Source organism: Aotus nancymaae, unplaced genomic scaffold (genome assembly GCF_030222135.1).
Source record: "Aotus nancymaae isolate 86718 unplaced genomic scaffold, 86718_ANA_hifiasm-v0.15.2.pri h1tg000032l_0, whole genome shotgun sequence".
Lineage (NCBI taxonomy): Eukaryota > Metazoa > Chordata > Mammalia > Primates > Aotidae > Aotus > Aotus nancymaae.
Window position 1 is genome coordinate 20,559,004 of NW_026988445.1, and position 15,059 is coordinate 20,574,062.

Here is a 15,059-nt window from a genome sequence, read left to right on the forward strand (position 1 = left end):
ACCTGGGAGGTGAAGATTGCAGTGATCCGAGATTGCACCACTGCACTGCAGCCTGGGCAAGAGTGAGACTCCGTCTCAAAAAAAAAGAAAAAAGAAGTTACTTAGATTCCTTTTTCTAACATTCCCAGAAACTAATTATTTATTTACCAGGCAAAGCCAGATTATAGTAATAGCTGACGATACAGTTCTCTCCCATTATTTTAGATTATTGTGCGTAACTATAAGTTATAAAAAGAAGAAAAAAAAAAAACTTACGGCACACCGGTAATCCTAGCACTTTGGGAGGCCGAGGTGGGCAGATTGCCTGAGCTCAGGAGTTCAAGACCAGCCTGGTTAACATGGTGAAACCCCATCTCTACTAAAATACAAAAAATGAGCTGGGCATGGAGGCGTGCGCCTGTAGTCCCAGTTACTTGGGAGGCTTAGGTAGAAGAATTGCTTGAACCCGGGGGACGGAGGTTGCAGTGAACTGAGACTGCAACAATGCACTCCAGTCTGGGTAACAGAGCAAGACTTCATTTCCAAAAAATAAGAAAACTTATAAAACAAAAGTCACATGTGTTTACAAAAATACAGGTCACAAGGAACCAAATATAACCATAAGGACATAATTTTTTAAAAATTTTTAAACAGCAAAAAATATTTTAATCTTCAAAAACATCTTTTACAGCACTTGTAATTTATTCCAAGATTATCCTTACCTTGTTTTAATATAGGATCAGGCTTTGGTGCAGTGTCACTAGTAATTTCATGGACATCTTTTCTTGGAACTGAAGTACTATATTATTTTTTTAATTATAAAAAGAAGAAAAAAACCAAAAATATGACTAAGATTAATTAAGAATCCAGATGATTATATATCACAGAAAGGTACTGAAAATATGGGAATACTGACATTTACAATAAAAGTGATTGAACACAGAGCAGCAAGTCAGAAATAACATGATACAGGATGTTAAAATATGTAATCATCTACAGAAGGATCCTACCATAAGAGATATTTTATAAACACCAACATGTTCCCAAATACCAAAGAGTCCCCTGCCTAAATGCAACACTAAAAACTTTTTTTTTCCCCCAGACAGGGTCTCACTCTGTTGCCCATACTGAAGTGCAGTGGCATGATCTCAGCTCATCACAACCTCCACCTCCCAGGCTCAAGTGATTCTCCTGCCTTAGCCTCCCAAGTAACTGGGATTATAGGCACATGCCACGACCACCCAGCTAATTTTTGTATTTTTAGTAGAGATGGCGTTTCACTATGTTGGCCAGGTCGGTCTCTAACTCCTGACCTCAAGTGATCCACCCGCCTTGGCCTCCCAAAGTGCTGGGATTACAGGTATGAGCTACCATGCCTGGCCAAAAACTATTTATAGCAATTTAATGATAAAATATTTGGGGCCAGGCATGGTGATTTGTGCCTGTAATTCCAACATTTTGGGAGGTCAAGGTGGAAGGACTGCTCCATGCCAAGAGTTCAAGATCAGGATGAGTAACATAGCCAGATCCAGTCTCCACAGAAAAACTTAAAAAACAAAAACAGAAACAGTAAAAAACTTAGCCAGGAGTCATGGTGGCTTGGGCCTGTAGTCCCACTACTTGGGAGGCTGAGACAGGGAACTGAGCTGGAAACCCAGTGTGAGGTTACAGTGAGCTATGATCATGCCACTGCACTCTAGTGTAGGCAACAGAGCAAGATCCTATCTCTTAAAAAATAAAGGTTAAGCCCAGTGCAGTGGCTCACGCCTGTAATCCCAGCACTTTGGGAAGCTGAGGTGGTTGGATCACCTGAGGTCAGGAGTACAAGACTAGCCTGACCAATATGATGAAACCCCGTCCCTACTAAAAATACAAAAATTAGCTGGGCATGGTGGTGCATGCCTGTAATCCCAGCTACTCGGGAGGCTGAGATATGAGAATTGCTTGAATCCAGGAAATGGAGATTGCAGTGAGCTGAGATCATGCCACTGCACTCCAGCCTGGGCAACAAGAGTGAAATTCAGTCTCAAAACATATATATATATAAAATAAATAAAGGTTGGACACGGTGGCTCACAACTGTAATCTCAACACTCTGGGAGGCCAAAGTGGGCAGATTACTTGAGCTCAGGAGTTCAAGACCAGCTTAGGTAACATGGCAACAAACCCCTCTACAAAAAATAGCTGGGCATGGTGGCACACATCTGTAGTCCTAGCTACTTGGGAGGCTACCAGAGTACTACAGCTGCCATGCTGTACATCAGACCCTGTACGTTTTATTCATCTTACGAATAAAAGTTTGTGCCCTCTAACATTTTCCCCTTTCCCTACCCCAATTTAATATCACATCAGTATTCAATTCAGTGTTCAAACTTCTCTGATTATCTCAATTTTGTTAAAGTTGGTTCTACATATTGTTTTGTTTTGTTTCTTTTTTCTGGACACAGAGCCTTGCTTTTGTCACCAAGGCTGGAGTGCAATGGCACAATCTCAGCTCACAGCAACCTCTGCCTCCCGGGTTCAAGCGGTTCTTCTGCCTCAGCCTCCCAAGTAGCTGGAATTACAGGTGCCCACCACAATGCCCGGCTAATTTCTGTATTTTTAATAGAGACGGGGTTTCACCATGATGGCCAGGCTGATCTCGAACTCCTGACCTCATGATCCACCCACCTAGGCCTCCCAAAGGGATTACAGGTGTGAGCCACCATGCCCGGCCTACATATTGTTTTTAAAGCTAACTTTTCAGACTGGGTACAGAGGGTCACGCCTGTAATCTCAGCACTTTGGGAGGCCAAGGCACCTAGATCACTTGAGCCCAGGAGTTCAAGACCAGCCTGGCCAACACGGTGAAACCCTATCTCTACAAAAAATACAAAAACAGCCAGGTGTAGTCCCAGCTACTCAAGAGAGGCTGAGGTGAAAGGATCACCTAAGCCCAAAGGGTCATGGCTGCAGTGAGCCATCATCATGTCACTGCACTCCAGTCTGGGTAACAAGAGGAGACCCTCTCTAAAAAAAATTAAAAATAAAATAAATTAACTAATTAAAAATAAAAATACCTTTTCAGAACTTGAAAACTAAAATATCAAATTTTAAAACATGATGACCCGTTTAAGGTATTTATACCCAATACAACTCCATAAAATATCTGGCTTCTCTAGTCATATAATTCTTAAAGAAAAATAATAAATCACTTTCTTAACACCATCCATCTACAAGTAACCCATTTTAATCCTCAGACTCCTGCAAAAGTTGAGTATTATCCAACTGGTATCACTACAACCATTAGATATAACTAGTAGAAGTATCAGAAAGTCCTAATTAGACTATAAAGAACAAACTCTAAGGAAGTAATGTCAATAAATACATCAAGAGGCCGGACACAGTGGCTCATGCCTATAATCCTAGCACTTTGGGAGGCCAAGGCAGGCAGATCACGAGGTCAGGTATCTGAGGCAAGCCTGGCCAACATAGTGAAACCCCATTTCTAATAAAAATACAAAAATCAGCTGGGTGTTGTAGCCTGAGCCTGTAGTCCCAGCTACCTGGGAGGCTGAGGTAGGAGAATCGCTTCAACCCTGGAGGTGGAGGTTGTAGTGAGCTGAGACCATGCCGTTGTACTCCAGCCTGGGTGACAGAGTGCGGCTCTGTCTCAAAAAAAAAATCAATAAAGTATTAAATATGTTAGATATGGCAAATCTGTCTCAAATAACCAGCTATTATGGGGACAAATGTTGACAAATTAGACAGTAGTTGGTGTCTAGTTTGGAAAAGATTAAAAAAATGAGTAAGGAAAAACATACTATAAGACTACTACACATTAAGGTAGTATGAAATACAGTCACTCTTTGAAACATTCTGTATGATGAAAAAAAAGCCTAAGGTCATTGGAAATAACTAATTCATCATTTAACATCCTAATTCTAAAAACAACAGCATATATTTATAAAATGGTTTTTCAAATCAAGTAAATTATACTTACAATTTTCCATCTTTGAAAGATCGAACAAGAATATTGTCCTTTTTTACAGCAATCTCATCACTACAATCAGGACAAACCACCTTTTAAGAAAAAGTGTGAAGCTATTATAACTAAAAGAACATTTATAGAGAGTTATGTAAGTACTTACTATTTAAATCCTTTTAAAAAATAGTGTAAGCTTGAATTTTAAAAACTCATTTTAGTTTGAGGGTAAATAGGTACACACACATGTGGGAGCATGCACAAGTAATTTTAAATTGGTATCCTACATCCTTCCAGCTGCCTGGATAATCTAGATTTTTTGGCATAGGCATGGCATTGAAAGCATAAGTACAGCTATGACTAGGCTGAAGCTGTGGATGAAGTTCTAGTCAAAAAGAGAAAAAAACGTAGAGCTAGATCCTTAACTGAAGGGCTACATCATGGCTAAGAGAAAAACAAGGGTCCAGAATCTCCAGAGCTTTGTATGCCATATTAATTCTTAGGATAAAATCTAACATCTTTATTGAAAGAGTCTGAAACCAGACAGTGTCATTATAGATTTTCCTTTTAAAAATCTACTTTGGCTGTTATGAAGAAAATGGACCACACAAAGGCAACTGTTCAGAGACTAAGCTACTGGGATCAACTGAGTGAGAGGTGGTGGCTTGGATGTAAAGTGGTGGCAATGGCAAATTAAAGAAATGAGAATATCTGAGATAATTAGGGAAGTAGAAAGATGAACAAGAAGAGGACACTTAGTTTTCTGCCTTGTGCAAATGGGTAGATCAGGGTTATTCACTGTGAAAAATGGCCAAGTTTGTGCATGAAAGAAGGGATAGTAACAGAAGTTTTGGGCCTATTAAGTTTTGAGGTGGCAAAAAGACATCCAAGTGAAGAGAGTGAACAGAGAAACCAGGTCTGGAGCAGAGCACAGAGGTCTGGACTCAAGGATGTAAATTGGGGAGTCCACAGCCCAAGTAGCAGTGATCTAAAACTTGAGGCCCATGAGCCAAATCCACTCATTATTCTTCGCTGATGAGCTAAGGATTTTGAAAACTGCACATGTGATAGCTTTGGCCAGTGATGACACTGGTGTGTAAGTAGGCTCACTGTCAGTTCTGCCGCAGGAACAACAACATGCACTTATCCCATTTGCCTATGTATGCTACTTTCTCGGTTATTTTGATTATCTCTTTGTTATCTCTGCAAGTGAAGCTTTAAAAGGGGATGAGATCACCCTAAAGAAAATACAGGGATACATTCTGAATCCCGAATTACAACTTGAAAGGGTGATTAGAAGAAAAGAACTTGGTGAATAAAACTGAAAAGGAGAACTGTATGAGCCATGAAATCTAAGATTTCCCCCTCTTAAAATGAAGGTAAATATCACTTATTCTTCAGTTTCAATTAGGATTAAACAAGACTACTTATATTAATAAGCTTAGCACAGTCCTAGTCAGGGTAAATCCTCAGTGCATGGTAGTTGTTTATAGTTCCTGGGACTATACAGTTGTTTCCTTTTTTTTTTTTTGAGAAAGGGACTCACTCTGTGCAGTGGCATGATCACAACTCATTGCAGTCTTGACCTCCCAGCACTCAATCAATCCTCCCACCTTAGTCTCCCAAGTAGCTGGGACTATAGGCACATGCCACCAGACTCAGCTAATTTTTTCTTAAGACCCAGCCAATTGTTTTCTTATGATGTTACTGGAACACTTTGAATTTACTCGATTTATAAAAATAATTTAAAAATTGGAAACACAAATATTATTTGTGTGATTATATCAAGATTGGTTGATTTAAAACATAATTTTTCACTCTAGTTACCAAAAATTATCCATTACTGTCCCAACAGATCTCAAATTTGGGAGGGGATAACATATATCAATAATTTTAAGAATTTAAAAACAACAATGAAACGGATGACTAAACAGATTACTAACCTTTCAATATTAAAAATCCTTAAATATTTTTATTTTCACCAAGAAAATTATTTAGTTATGGTGTGAGAAGCTGAGATTAGTAACTCGAAAAACTAGTAATGAAAACATTTAATGTTCCTGTCGAGAAAAAGACTTATAAAACAGGTGTGTGTGTGTGTGTGTGTGTGTGTGTGTGTGTGTGTGTGTATGTGTGTATTTTTGAGACGGGGTCTTGCTCTGTCACCCAGGTTGGGGTGCAGTGGCACGGTCTCAGCTCACTGCAACCTCTGCCTCCCAAGTTCAGGCAATTCTCTTGCCCCAGCCAAGTAGCTGGGATAATAGGTGCCCACCACCATGCCCAGCTAATTTTTGTATTTTAGTAAAGCCAGGGTTTCACTATATTGCCCAGGCTGGTCTTAAACTCCTGAGCTCAGACAATCTGCCTGCCTTGGCCTCCCAAAGTGCTGGGATTACAGGCTCAAGCCACCACGGCTGGCCTTAAAACATACTTTCAAAAGAAATTCTCACAAAGAATCTTAGTGCTTTAGAAAGAAAGAAATAATTGCATACACCAACACTTTTTTTCAGCTTAATAATTAACCCAAAGTGTGGCAACTACCTTAACTCTGCTAATACTCAGTTTCCTTATCTCTAAATGGGGATAAATAATAATACCTATTTCATAATAGGTGGCAGCACAATTCTTTTTTTTTTTTTTTTTTTTTTTTTTTTTTGAGACGGAGTTTCGCTCTTGATACCCAGGCTGGAGCGCAATGGCGCCATCTCGGCTCACCGCAATCTCCGCCTCCTGTGTTCAGGCAATTCTCCTGCCTCAGCCTCCTGAGTAGCTGGGATTACAGGCACGCACCACCGTGCCCAGCTAATTTTTTTTTTTTGTATTAGTAGAGACGGGGTTTCACCATGTTAACCAGGATGGTCTCGATCTCTTGACCTCGTGATCCACCCGCCTCGGCCTCCCAAAGTGCTGGGATTACAGGCTTGAGCCACCGCGCCCGGCCACAATTCTTGAACATAGAGATATACACTAAATGTTGGATGAATACGCAGGGAGGTACAAAGGTATTATAAAATATGTATATTTGGCCGGGCGCGGTGGCTCAAGCCTGTAATCCCAGCACTTTGGGAGGCCGAGGCGGGTGGATCACGAGGTCAAGAGATCGAGACCATCCTGGTCAACATGGTGAAACCCCGTCTCTACTAATACAAAAAATTGGCTGGGCACGGTGGCGCGTGCCTGTAATCCCAGCTACTCAGGAGGCTGAGGCAGGAGAATTGCCTGAACCCAGGAGGCGGAGGTTGCGGTGAGCCGAGATCGCGCCATTGCACTCCAGCCTGGGTATCAAGAGCGAAACTCCGTCTCAAAAAAAAAAAAAAAGAAAAAAAAAATAAAATATGTATATTTATTAAAACAAATAATTATCCTCATTTTTCATTATCATTACAAGAGCTACATTTATTGGATAATTTGTGCCAAACACCAAACTAAGCAGTAGAGATAAATAAATAAAACATGTTCACTAAAAAGGGTAGATAAATGGACATCACGTGTAGAAAACAGTACAAAAAAAGATACTTCTATTATTTCTTTTTCATTTAAGACCATGGTTACCTAGTTTAGCATGAAAACCACAAATATACAAAAGAGTTTATATGTATTATGGACATAAGTTTTCATACAAATACATATAAACAAAGAACAGTGTTTTAATCCCATTTCTAAGTCTCTGAGACTGTTAGTCAATGAATAGGAAAATGAGAGGATGGGAATAAAGGGTCAGCAGATTCTCAACCACAAATTGTTGAGAAAAGTTTATCAATCACAAGAGCAAAAAACTTCTACATCACTAAATGAATCTATCCTTGTAAAATATTTTGAACAGAACTTGGTATATGATGAATGCATATTTAACAAATGTGTTGCATAGTCTTGAGAACAGAAACATTTTATTAAATAAATGCCATTAACAGAAGGGGAAAAAGCATTAGAAGAGAATTTGGCTAATTATTTGTAGTAAGGGAGTGAGAATATACAGAACAGAGACTGAGAATAATTTTTGACCCATTCTGCCTCTTGATATTTGACAACAAATTAGTTGTCAGGCATGAGGAGAATAGTACTTTCAAAGTGTCTTTACTTTATCAACAGATATTCAGTTTATAGCTTATTAAATATAAAGTTGGGGGAGGACATATCTGTAAAAGATGAGGGCCAGGCTCATTGGCTCACACCTGTAATCTCAGAGGCCAAGGTAGGAGGATCACTTGAGGCCAGAAGTTCAAGACTAGTCTAGGCAGCATAGGGAGACTTCGTATTTACAAAATATTTAAAATTTAGCCACGTGTGGTGGTGTGCCACCTGTGGTCTGAGCTACTCAGGAGAATGAGGTGGGAGAATTGCTTTAGCCCAGGAGGTCAAGGCTGCAGTGAGCCAGGATTGCACCAGTGCACTCCAACCTGGGTACAGGCTCTGTCTCCAAAAAAAAAAAAAAAAAAAAAGTGGATCCTACTATTTGATACAAATGATTCAATGGTCTTCAGATAAAATCATCATAGGCAATGACACTTCAGACATATCAAAATTTTAGGGCTGGGCATGGTGGCTCATGCCTGTAATCCCAGCATCTTGGGAGACCGAGGTACGCAGGTATCGAGGTCCGGAGATCGAGACCATCATGGCTAACAGGGCAAAACTCTATCTCTACTAAAAATACAAAAAAATTAGCTGGGCATGGTGGCGCATGCCTATAATCCCAGCTACTCGGGATGCTGAGGCAGGAGAATCGCTTGAACCTGGAATTATCTTGAACTCTTAAAAAAAAAAAAATTTTTTTTTTTTAAGACAGAATCTCACTCTGTTGCCCAGGCTGGAGTACAGTGGCGCGATCTCTGCTCACTGCAACCTCCATCTCCTGGATTCAAGCTGTTCTCCTGCCTCAGCCTCCCAAGTAGCTGGGACTACAGGTGCAACCACCACACCCAGCTAATTTTTTGTTTTTAGTAAAGATGGATTTTGCCCTGTTGGCCAGGCTAATCTCGAACTCCTGACCTGAGGGGATCCGACTGCCTCAGCCTCCCCAAGTGCTGGGATTACAGGCATGAGCCACCCAACCTGGCCAAAAATAAGAGATGCTGATTATTAATTTCAGTCTCCTACTTGAAATTTAAAACTTTAAGTGACCTATCCAATCATATTCAGTCCAGAAAAAATTGCATTCTTACTGCCACAGAGTTAAATCTTAAAGTATGATAGCTAATTATTAGTTGAATCTCTATTTGCTTTAAGAGCTACAAATTATTTTGTCTACCAAAAGATTACTTGAAAAGCATCCTAGTTTTGTCTGTAAAAGATGTTCGTATATGTTCCCTTTGTAAAAGTCAAAGAACATGGTCTGTACATGGCCCTTCCAACTTGCTAAAGAAGCTAGCGGTTATGAAAAACAGAAAGAAAAGCTCAAAAGGCTTTCTGTCACCTGTCATAACAGTCTGAGATACAAGAACTTGGGACAATCATGAGGATACTCCTGATTATAAAGCTTGAGTACCTACTCAGAATCACAAAAAGGCAACATGAGAAAGCAAAGGAAAAATGCAAAATATTCGACCTGGAATCTAAGGAGTTGCAATCTTTTGGAGAGAAAAGCATTAAAAAGTAGGTAGATTAAAAAATCTATTGTAGAGAAAACTGAAGAGTGGGGTAATGTATAATTACAGTCATGATTATATAGGGAGTACCTAAAAGGCAAGATTAAGATCAAGGATGCAGACACCCTGACTCAGTAAGCATGAGGAAAATGTCTAGTTACCCTTGTCAACCAAGATTCTGTTGTTCTTTTGCAATCTAGACCTAGGTGGACTTAGGAGTTTTAAAAGTTTACATAATAAATTTTCTACCAAAAGAGAGAGAGAATTCAACTCCCACACAGCTAACCTCTAAGATTATTAAGATTTTGCCTTTCCTGAATGAATTCAAGAGTTCTTTGTATTCAATGACAACTTTGAAAGTAAGCTTAGTGTGAAGTAAATGATGGTAAAAACATTTCCTCATTTTGTACCTATGAAAAACATAAGAAACAAAATCCATTGTTTTCTTCATAAATTTATAAAGTTGGAAATTAAACTCTTTTACATTGAAGCTACTCACCAATGCAGGAAACCATAGTGCTTTCTTTTTATCCAAACTAATGTAATCTACACATACAACTTTGCCTAGTAGCTCATCAATCTGTTTCCTATCATCCTCATCTTCATCACTGGAGGATGATGAAGACTCTTCCTCTGGTCTAGGGAGAGAAAAAAATAAAATATTTCCGTTTATCCTCATGAAGAATAAGCATGCCCATGATGAACATAGGTATTCCCAAACTCTTACGACATTTCCTAAGACCTGCAAAATGGATAATTTAAATTTTAAATCATTTCTAAATTTCTCTAAAAAATAATAGCAAGAGTTTATCATGAGAGGAAAGCACATCATTTTCCTAAAAATATTTCTGGTTTATTTAGTGCTACTGTAAAAAATTAAGGAAGAAGATCAGGACAAATAACCGGTTCCCAAATCCTCAAAAAGGTGATTATTAAACATCCCAGTACTACACTGAAATATACGCAATCCTAATCTCAAATTAAAGGAATTCTGGAAATAGTAATTCTGTATCTCCAGTAGAAAGGTAATTTTAAAAGGTAGAAGACCAGACCTTTATTAACTGAGGTTAGGGTGGCAAGAGGAGGCAATCAGATAGCACTGGTGAGTGCTATCCTTAACAACAAATATACACAAATTAGGTATTCATAAAATGTCCAATAAGCTTGTTTTGTATGATGTTAAAAACTTTCAAAATTAAAATAAAAGCAAGGCCGGGTGAGGTGGCTCATGCCTGTAATCCCAGTACTTTGGGAGGCCGAGGCAGATGAATCATGAGGTCAGGAGTTTGAGACCAGTCTGGCCAAGATGGTGAAACCCCATCTCTACTAAAAATAAATAAATAAATAAATTAGCCGGGCTGGGCACGGTGGCTCACGCCTATAATCCCAGCACTTTGGGAGCCCGAGGTGGGCGGATCACAAGGTCAAGAGATCGAGACCATCCTGGCCAACATGGTGAAACCCTGTCTCTAATAAAAATACAAAAAAAAAATAGCTGGGCGTGGTGGTGCGCGCCTGTAGTCCCAGCTACTCGGGAGGCTGAGGTTGAAGAATTGCTTGAACCCAGGAGGCAGAGGTTGCAGTGAGCCAAGATTGCGCCTCTGCACTCCAGCCTGGGGACAGAGCAAGACTACGTCTCAAAAAACAAAAAACAACAACAACAACAAATTAACCAGGCATGGTGGCGCATACCTGTAGTCCCAGCTACTCGGGAGGCTGAGGCAGAAGAATTGCCTGAACCCAGGAGATGGAGGTTGCAGTGAGCCAAGACTGCGCCACTGCATTCCGGCCTGGGGACATAGTGAGACTCCATCTCAAAAAAAAGAAAGAAAGACAGACAGAAAGACAGACGAAAAATGGAAAGAGAGAGAGAGAGAAAGAGAGAAAGAGAGAAAGAAAGAGAGAGAGAGAGAAAGAAAAGCAAAAAATCCTTTCAGTAACATTAAATATTGGACTAGTAAATTAGAAAGATGGTAACTGTCAGATGAAAAAGTAAGTATCTGAAACCATCAATTTGACATTTGAGGAAAGTGGAGTAAAAAGGAAAACAAAACAAAAAGCAATTCCCAGTTTGAATCTGTTTTTAATAAAGAATCAGCACTAAAGAAAATGCCCAGAATGAGTGTAGACCCTAGGAAATGTTTGATAGACAACAACATAGGTTATTTTTAGAATGGCTATTATTGAATACCTACAAAGATAAAAGTATTTTTCAGATAGTTCACAACGATCAATTTCACTGACCAAAAAATTTAAACTCACAGGTTAATCTATTTAAAAACTTTAAACATGATTTACCTATTTGGTATATGATCTAGTATAGCCTGAATTTATCTTTGATGCCATTCCAAAAGTATAACAATGTATCCGTCACGCCTTTGTATTTTTTATTCCAATACAAACAAAGTAAAAACTTTTTCATTTCATTTCTTTTTATTTATTTATTTATAACATGAATAATGGAAGCACTGTGGTTTATAAAAACTTTTTTTTTTTGGGGGGGGGAGGACGGAGTCTAGCTCTGTCACCAGGCTGGAGAAGAGTGGGGCCATCTCGGCTCACCACACCTCTGCCTCCAGGGCTCAAGTGATTCTCCTGCCTCAGCCTCCCAAGTAGCTGGAATTATAGGCCTGTGCCACCAGGCCCAGCTTTTTGTATTTTCAGTAGAGAAGGGGTTTCACCATGTTGGCCAGGATGGTCTCAATCTTCTGACCTCACTATCCACCCACCTTGGCCTTGCAAAGTGCTGGGATTACGGGCATGAGCCACTGGCCCAGCCAACAAAGTAAAAACTCTTACGATAACATTAAGTGCCGGGCGAGGTGGCTCACGCCTGTAATCTCAGCACTTCGGGAGGCCGAGGCAGGAGAATCACCTGAGGTCTGGAGTTCGAGACCAGCCTGACCAACATGGAGAAACCCCCTCGTTGTGGCACATGACTGTAATCCCAGATACCTGGGAGGCTGAGGCAGAAGAATCGCTTGAACCTGGAAGGCGGAGGTTGAGGTGAGTCAAGATCGTGCCATTGCACTCTAGCCTGGGCAATAAGAGCAAAATTCAATCAAAAAAAAATTTATCATTTTAAAGTGACATGGGAATATCATCTCCTTGATTTCAATCATCAAATTACTTAAAAATTGTTTGCTGGCAGAAACAAAGCAAATCTTCAAAGTCTGCTACTGAATAGAAGTATTGGACTTTGGCTGGCCGTAGTGACTTACACCTGTAATGCCAATACTTTGGGAGGCTAAGGTCAGGAGTTCAAGACCAGCAGCCTGGCCAAAATGGTGAAACCTTGTCTCTACTAAAAATACAAAAATTAGCTAGGTATGGTGGTGGGTGCCTGTAATCCCAGCTACTCAGGAGACTGAGGCAGGAAAATCGCTTGAACCTGGGAGGTGGAGGTTGTGGTGAGCCGAGATTACGCCACTGCACCCCAGCCTGGGCGACAGAGTGAGACTCTGTCTCAGAAAAAAAAAAAAAAAATTCTTCCATAGAAACCGGATAACCAGGTTAAAAAAAAAAGTACTGTACTTCAGTGGCACTTAAAGAAGTTTAATCTCTACTTAGAAAGTAGGTTAATAGGAAAACCCAACATACCTTTATATTAATGGAGCATAAGACCCTATACATAGGCATATAGCTTCAGTCAGTAATGACAGGCCTCACAAGTCTGATTTCTTCTACTTGATTTAGAAGAGCTTTTCAAGAGCAATGACTTTTATCTTTTTACTCTCTAATGACTACAGAATACAACCAAACTTAAAATCATAATTACTGCTTTATCAAAGCAGCCACAGAAAACTCACTCAGTTAGGGGTTTATGAACACTATTTATTATCACTAGCCACTAGAAAGCTACAGTGTCAGAGATAACATATCAAAATCTGTAAAACATAGAGGAAAACGGGGCTTTATTTAACTAACAAAGTTATCTGCATCACTGTAAAAACTGTAACTTCAGGCCGGGCGCGGTGGCTCAAGCCTGTAATCCCAGCACTTTGGGAGGCCGAGGCGGGTGGATCACGAGGTCGAGAGATCGAGACCATCCTGGTCAACATTGTGAAACCCCGTCTCTATTAATACAAAAAAAAAAATTAGCTGGGCACGGTGGCGCGTGCCTGTAATCCCAGCTACTCAGGAGGCTGAGGCAGGAGAATTGCCTGAACCCAGGAGGCGGAGGTTGCGGTGAGCCGAGATCGCGCCATTGCACTCCAGCCTGGGTAACAAGAGCGAGACTCCGTCTCAAAAAAAAAAAAAAAAAAAAAAAACTGTAACTTCTTTCTTAAGACTTAACCAGTGTTAAGACTTCAGATTTCACAATATATAAAAACGAAAAACAAAACACCTTTGTTCAGCTAGCTGAAGTATCCATCCACCTTACATATTAAATCTCGAAGTTCCTGTCTAAAACCATTCCCACTTTTAGACTAGATGCCTCTTCCCCCGTCACCTACTCAAGATTTTGTTCCACCTTATTCAAATGTACAACCCCTGCCCATCTACCTCTTTTCATCTTGCTCTTCCTTTTATTTCCAAGGAACTCACTTTTATCATACATTAAATTTTATATAATTTACTTATTTCTTACATTTATTCTTTTTCCACACCAAGTATATGAACCAAATGTTTAATTCGCTATCTCCTCCCCTGAGAGAATGTAAGCTCTAAAGTTAAAGATTTTTTAAGTAATTTTTTTGTTTACTGATATATCTCAAGTACTCGAACAATGCTTGGCACAGTATAGATGGTCAAGAAATACTTGTTGATAAAATAAATGAAGTAAAAATATTTTTTTTTTTTTACTATGGTAATTCTGATTTTTATTCTAAAATCACAAAATGTATACAATCAGTGCAAACCATACTATTACACATGAAGCGCTTTAACTTTTCCTTTTAGAGGAGCTTAGCCAGAAAACTGTTTACATAAGACCGGTACTCAATAAACTAACAAACTAAAATTAATAAGCATCCAAAATATGTCACAGGAGCAAAGACAGAGCAAGCGGAGAGTCTGCTTGGTTTTTATTCATCTCTGATATTGCTGTTTCTTTGGTGGCAAAGTATTTGCAGAGCTACAACAAAATAATGCACTGTCTCTAAAAAATAAAATCTGATGATGTTACTAAAATCAAAGCTAATTATATGGAAATTTTTACCATAATACTCCAACAGCCGATCACTTAAAGGTGATCACACTTCAGTATTAACTCTAAATTAGCTGTAAATCAAGAAAGATGAACTTTAGACAAGACATGGGCCAAGAAATACCAAATAATGATACAAACTGAGCTAGTACACACAATTCTCATTCTTTTTTTATTTTAAGCAAATCAGTTTACTCGGTTTCAAACTTTGCAAACTGAAATGCTCTTTTAGTATCTAGAAGACTGACAATGTATATAGGTTCTTAGACATTAAAACACACAGAACCTATGTACACAACTATAAAAAGGTTTTAATTTTTTCCTCCATTTTTATCAAGAAGGAAATGAATCAAATTCTCATATTAAAATAAAGCAGCAAAAT

The 15,059-nt window shown here is 39.3% G+C and overlaps 1 protein-coding gene across 6 annotated transcripts in view; it reads right to left on the reverse strand.

The window, feature by feature from the left end:
• The window catches only part of ARID4B (AT-rich interaction domain 4B), a 165,528-nt gene that overhangs the window by 67,093 nt on the left and 83,376 nt on the right, over positions 1-15,059 (reverse strand). For all 6 annotated transcript variants that reach the window (XM_012459885.2, XM_012459882.2, XM_012459884.2 and 3 more), the window contains exons 8-10: positions 10,028-10,166; positions 3,962-4,041; positions 702-778 (exon numbers count right to left, since the gene is read on the reverse strand). In XM_012459885.2, coding sequence (XP_012315308.1) covers positions 702-778; positions 3,962-4,041; positions 10,028-10,166 — 296 coding nt within the window. The remainder of the gene's footprint in view (positions 1-701; positions 779-3,961; positions 4,042-10,027; positions 10,167-15,059) is intronic.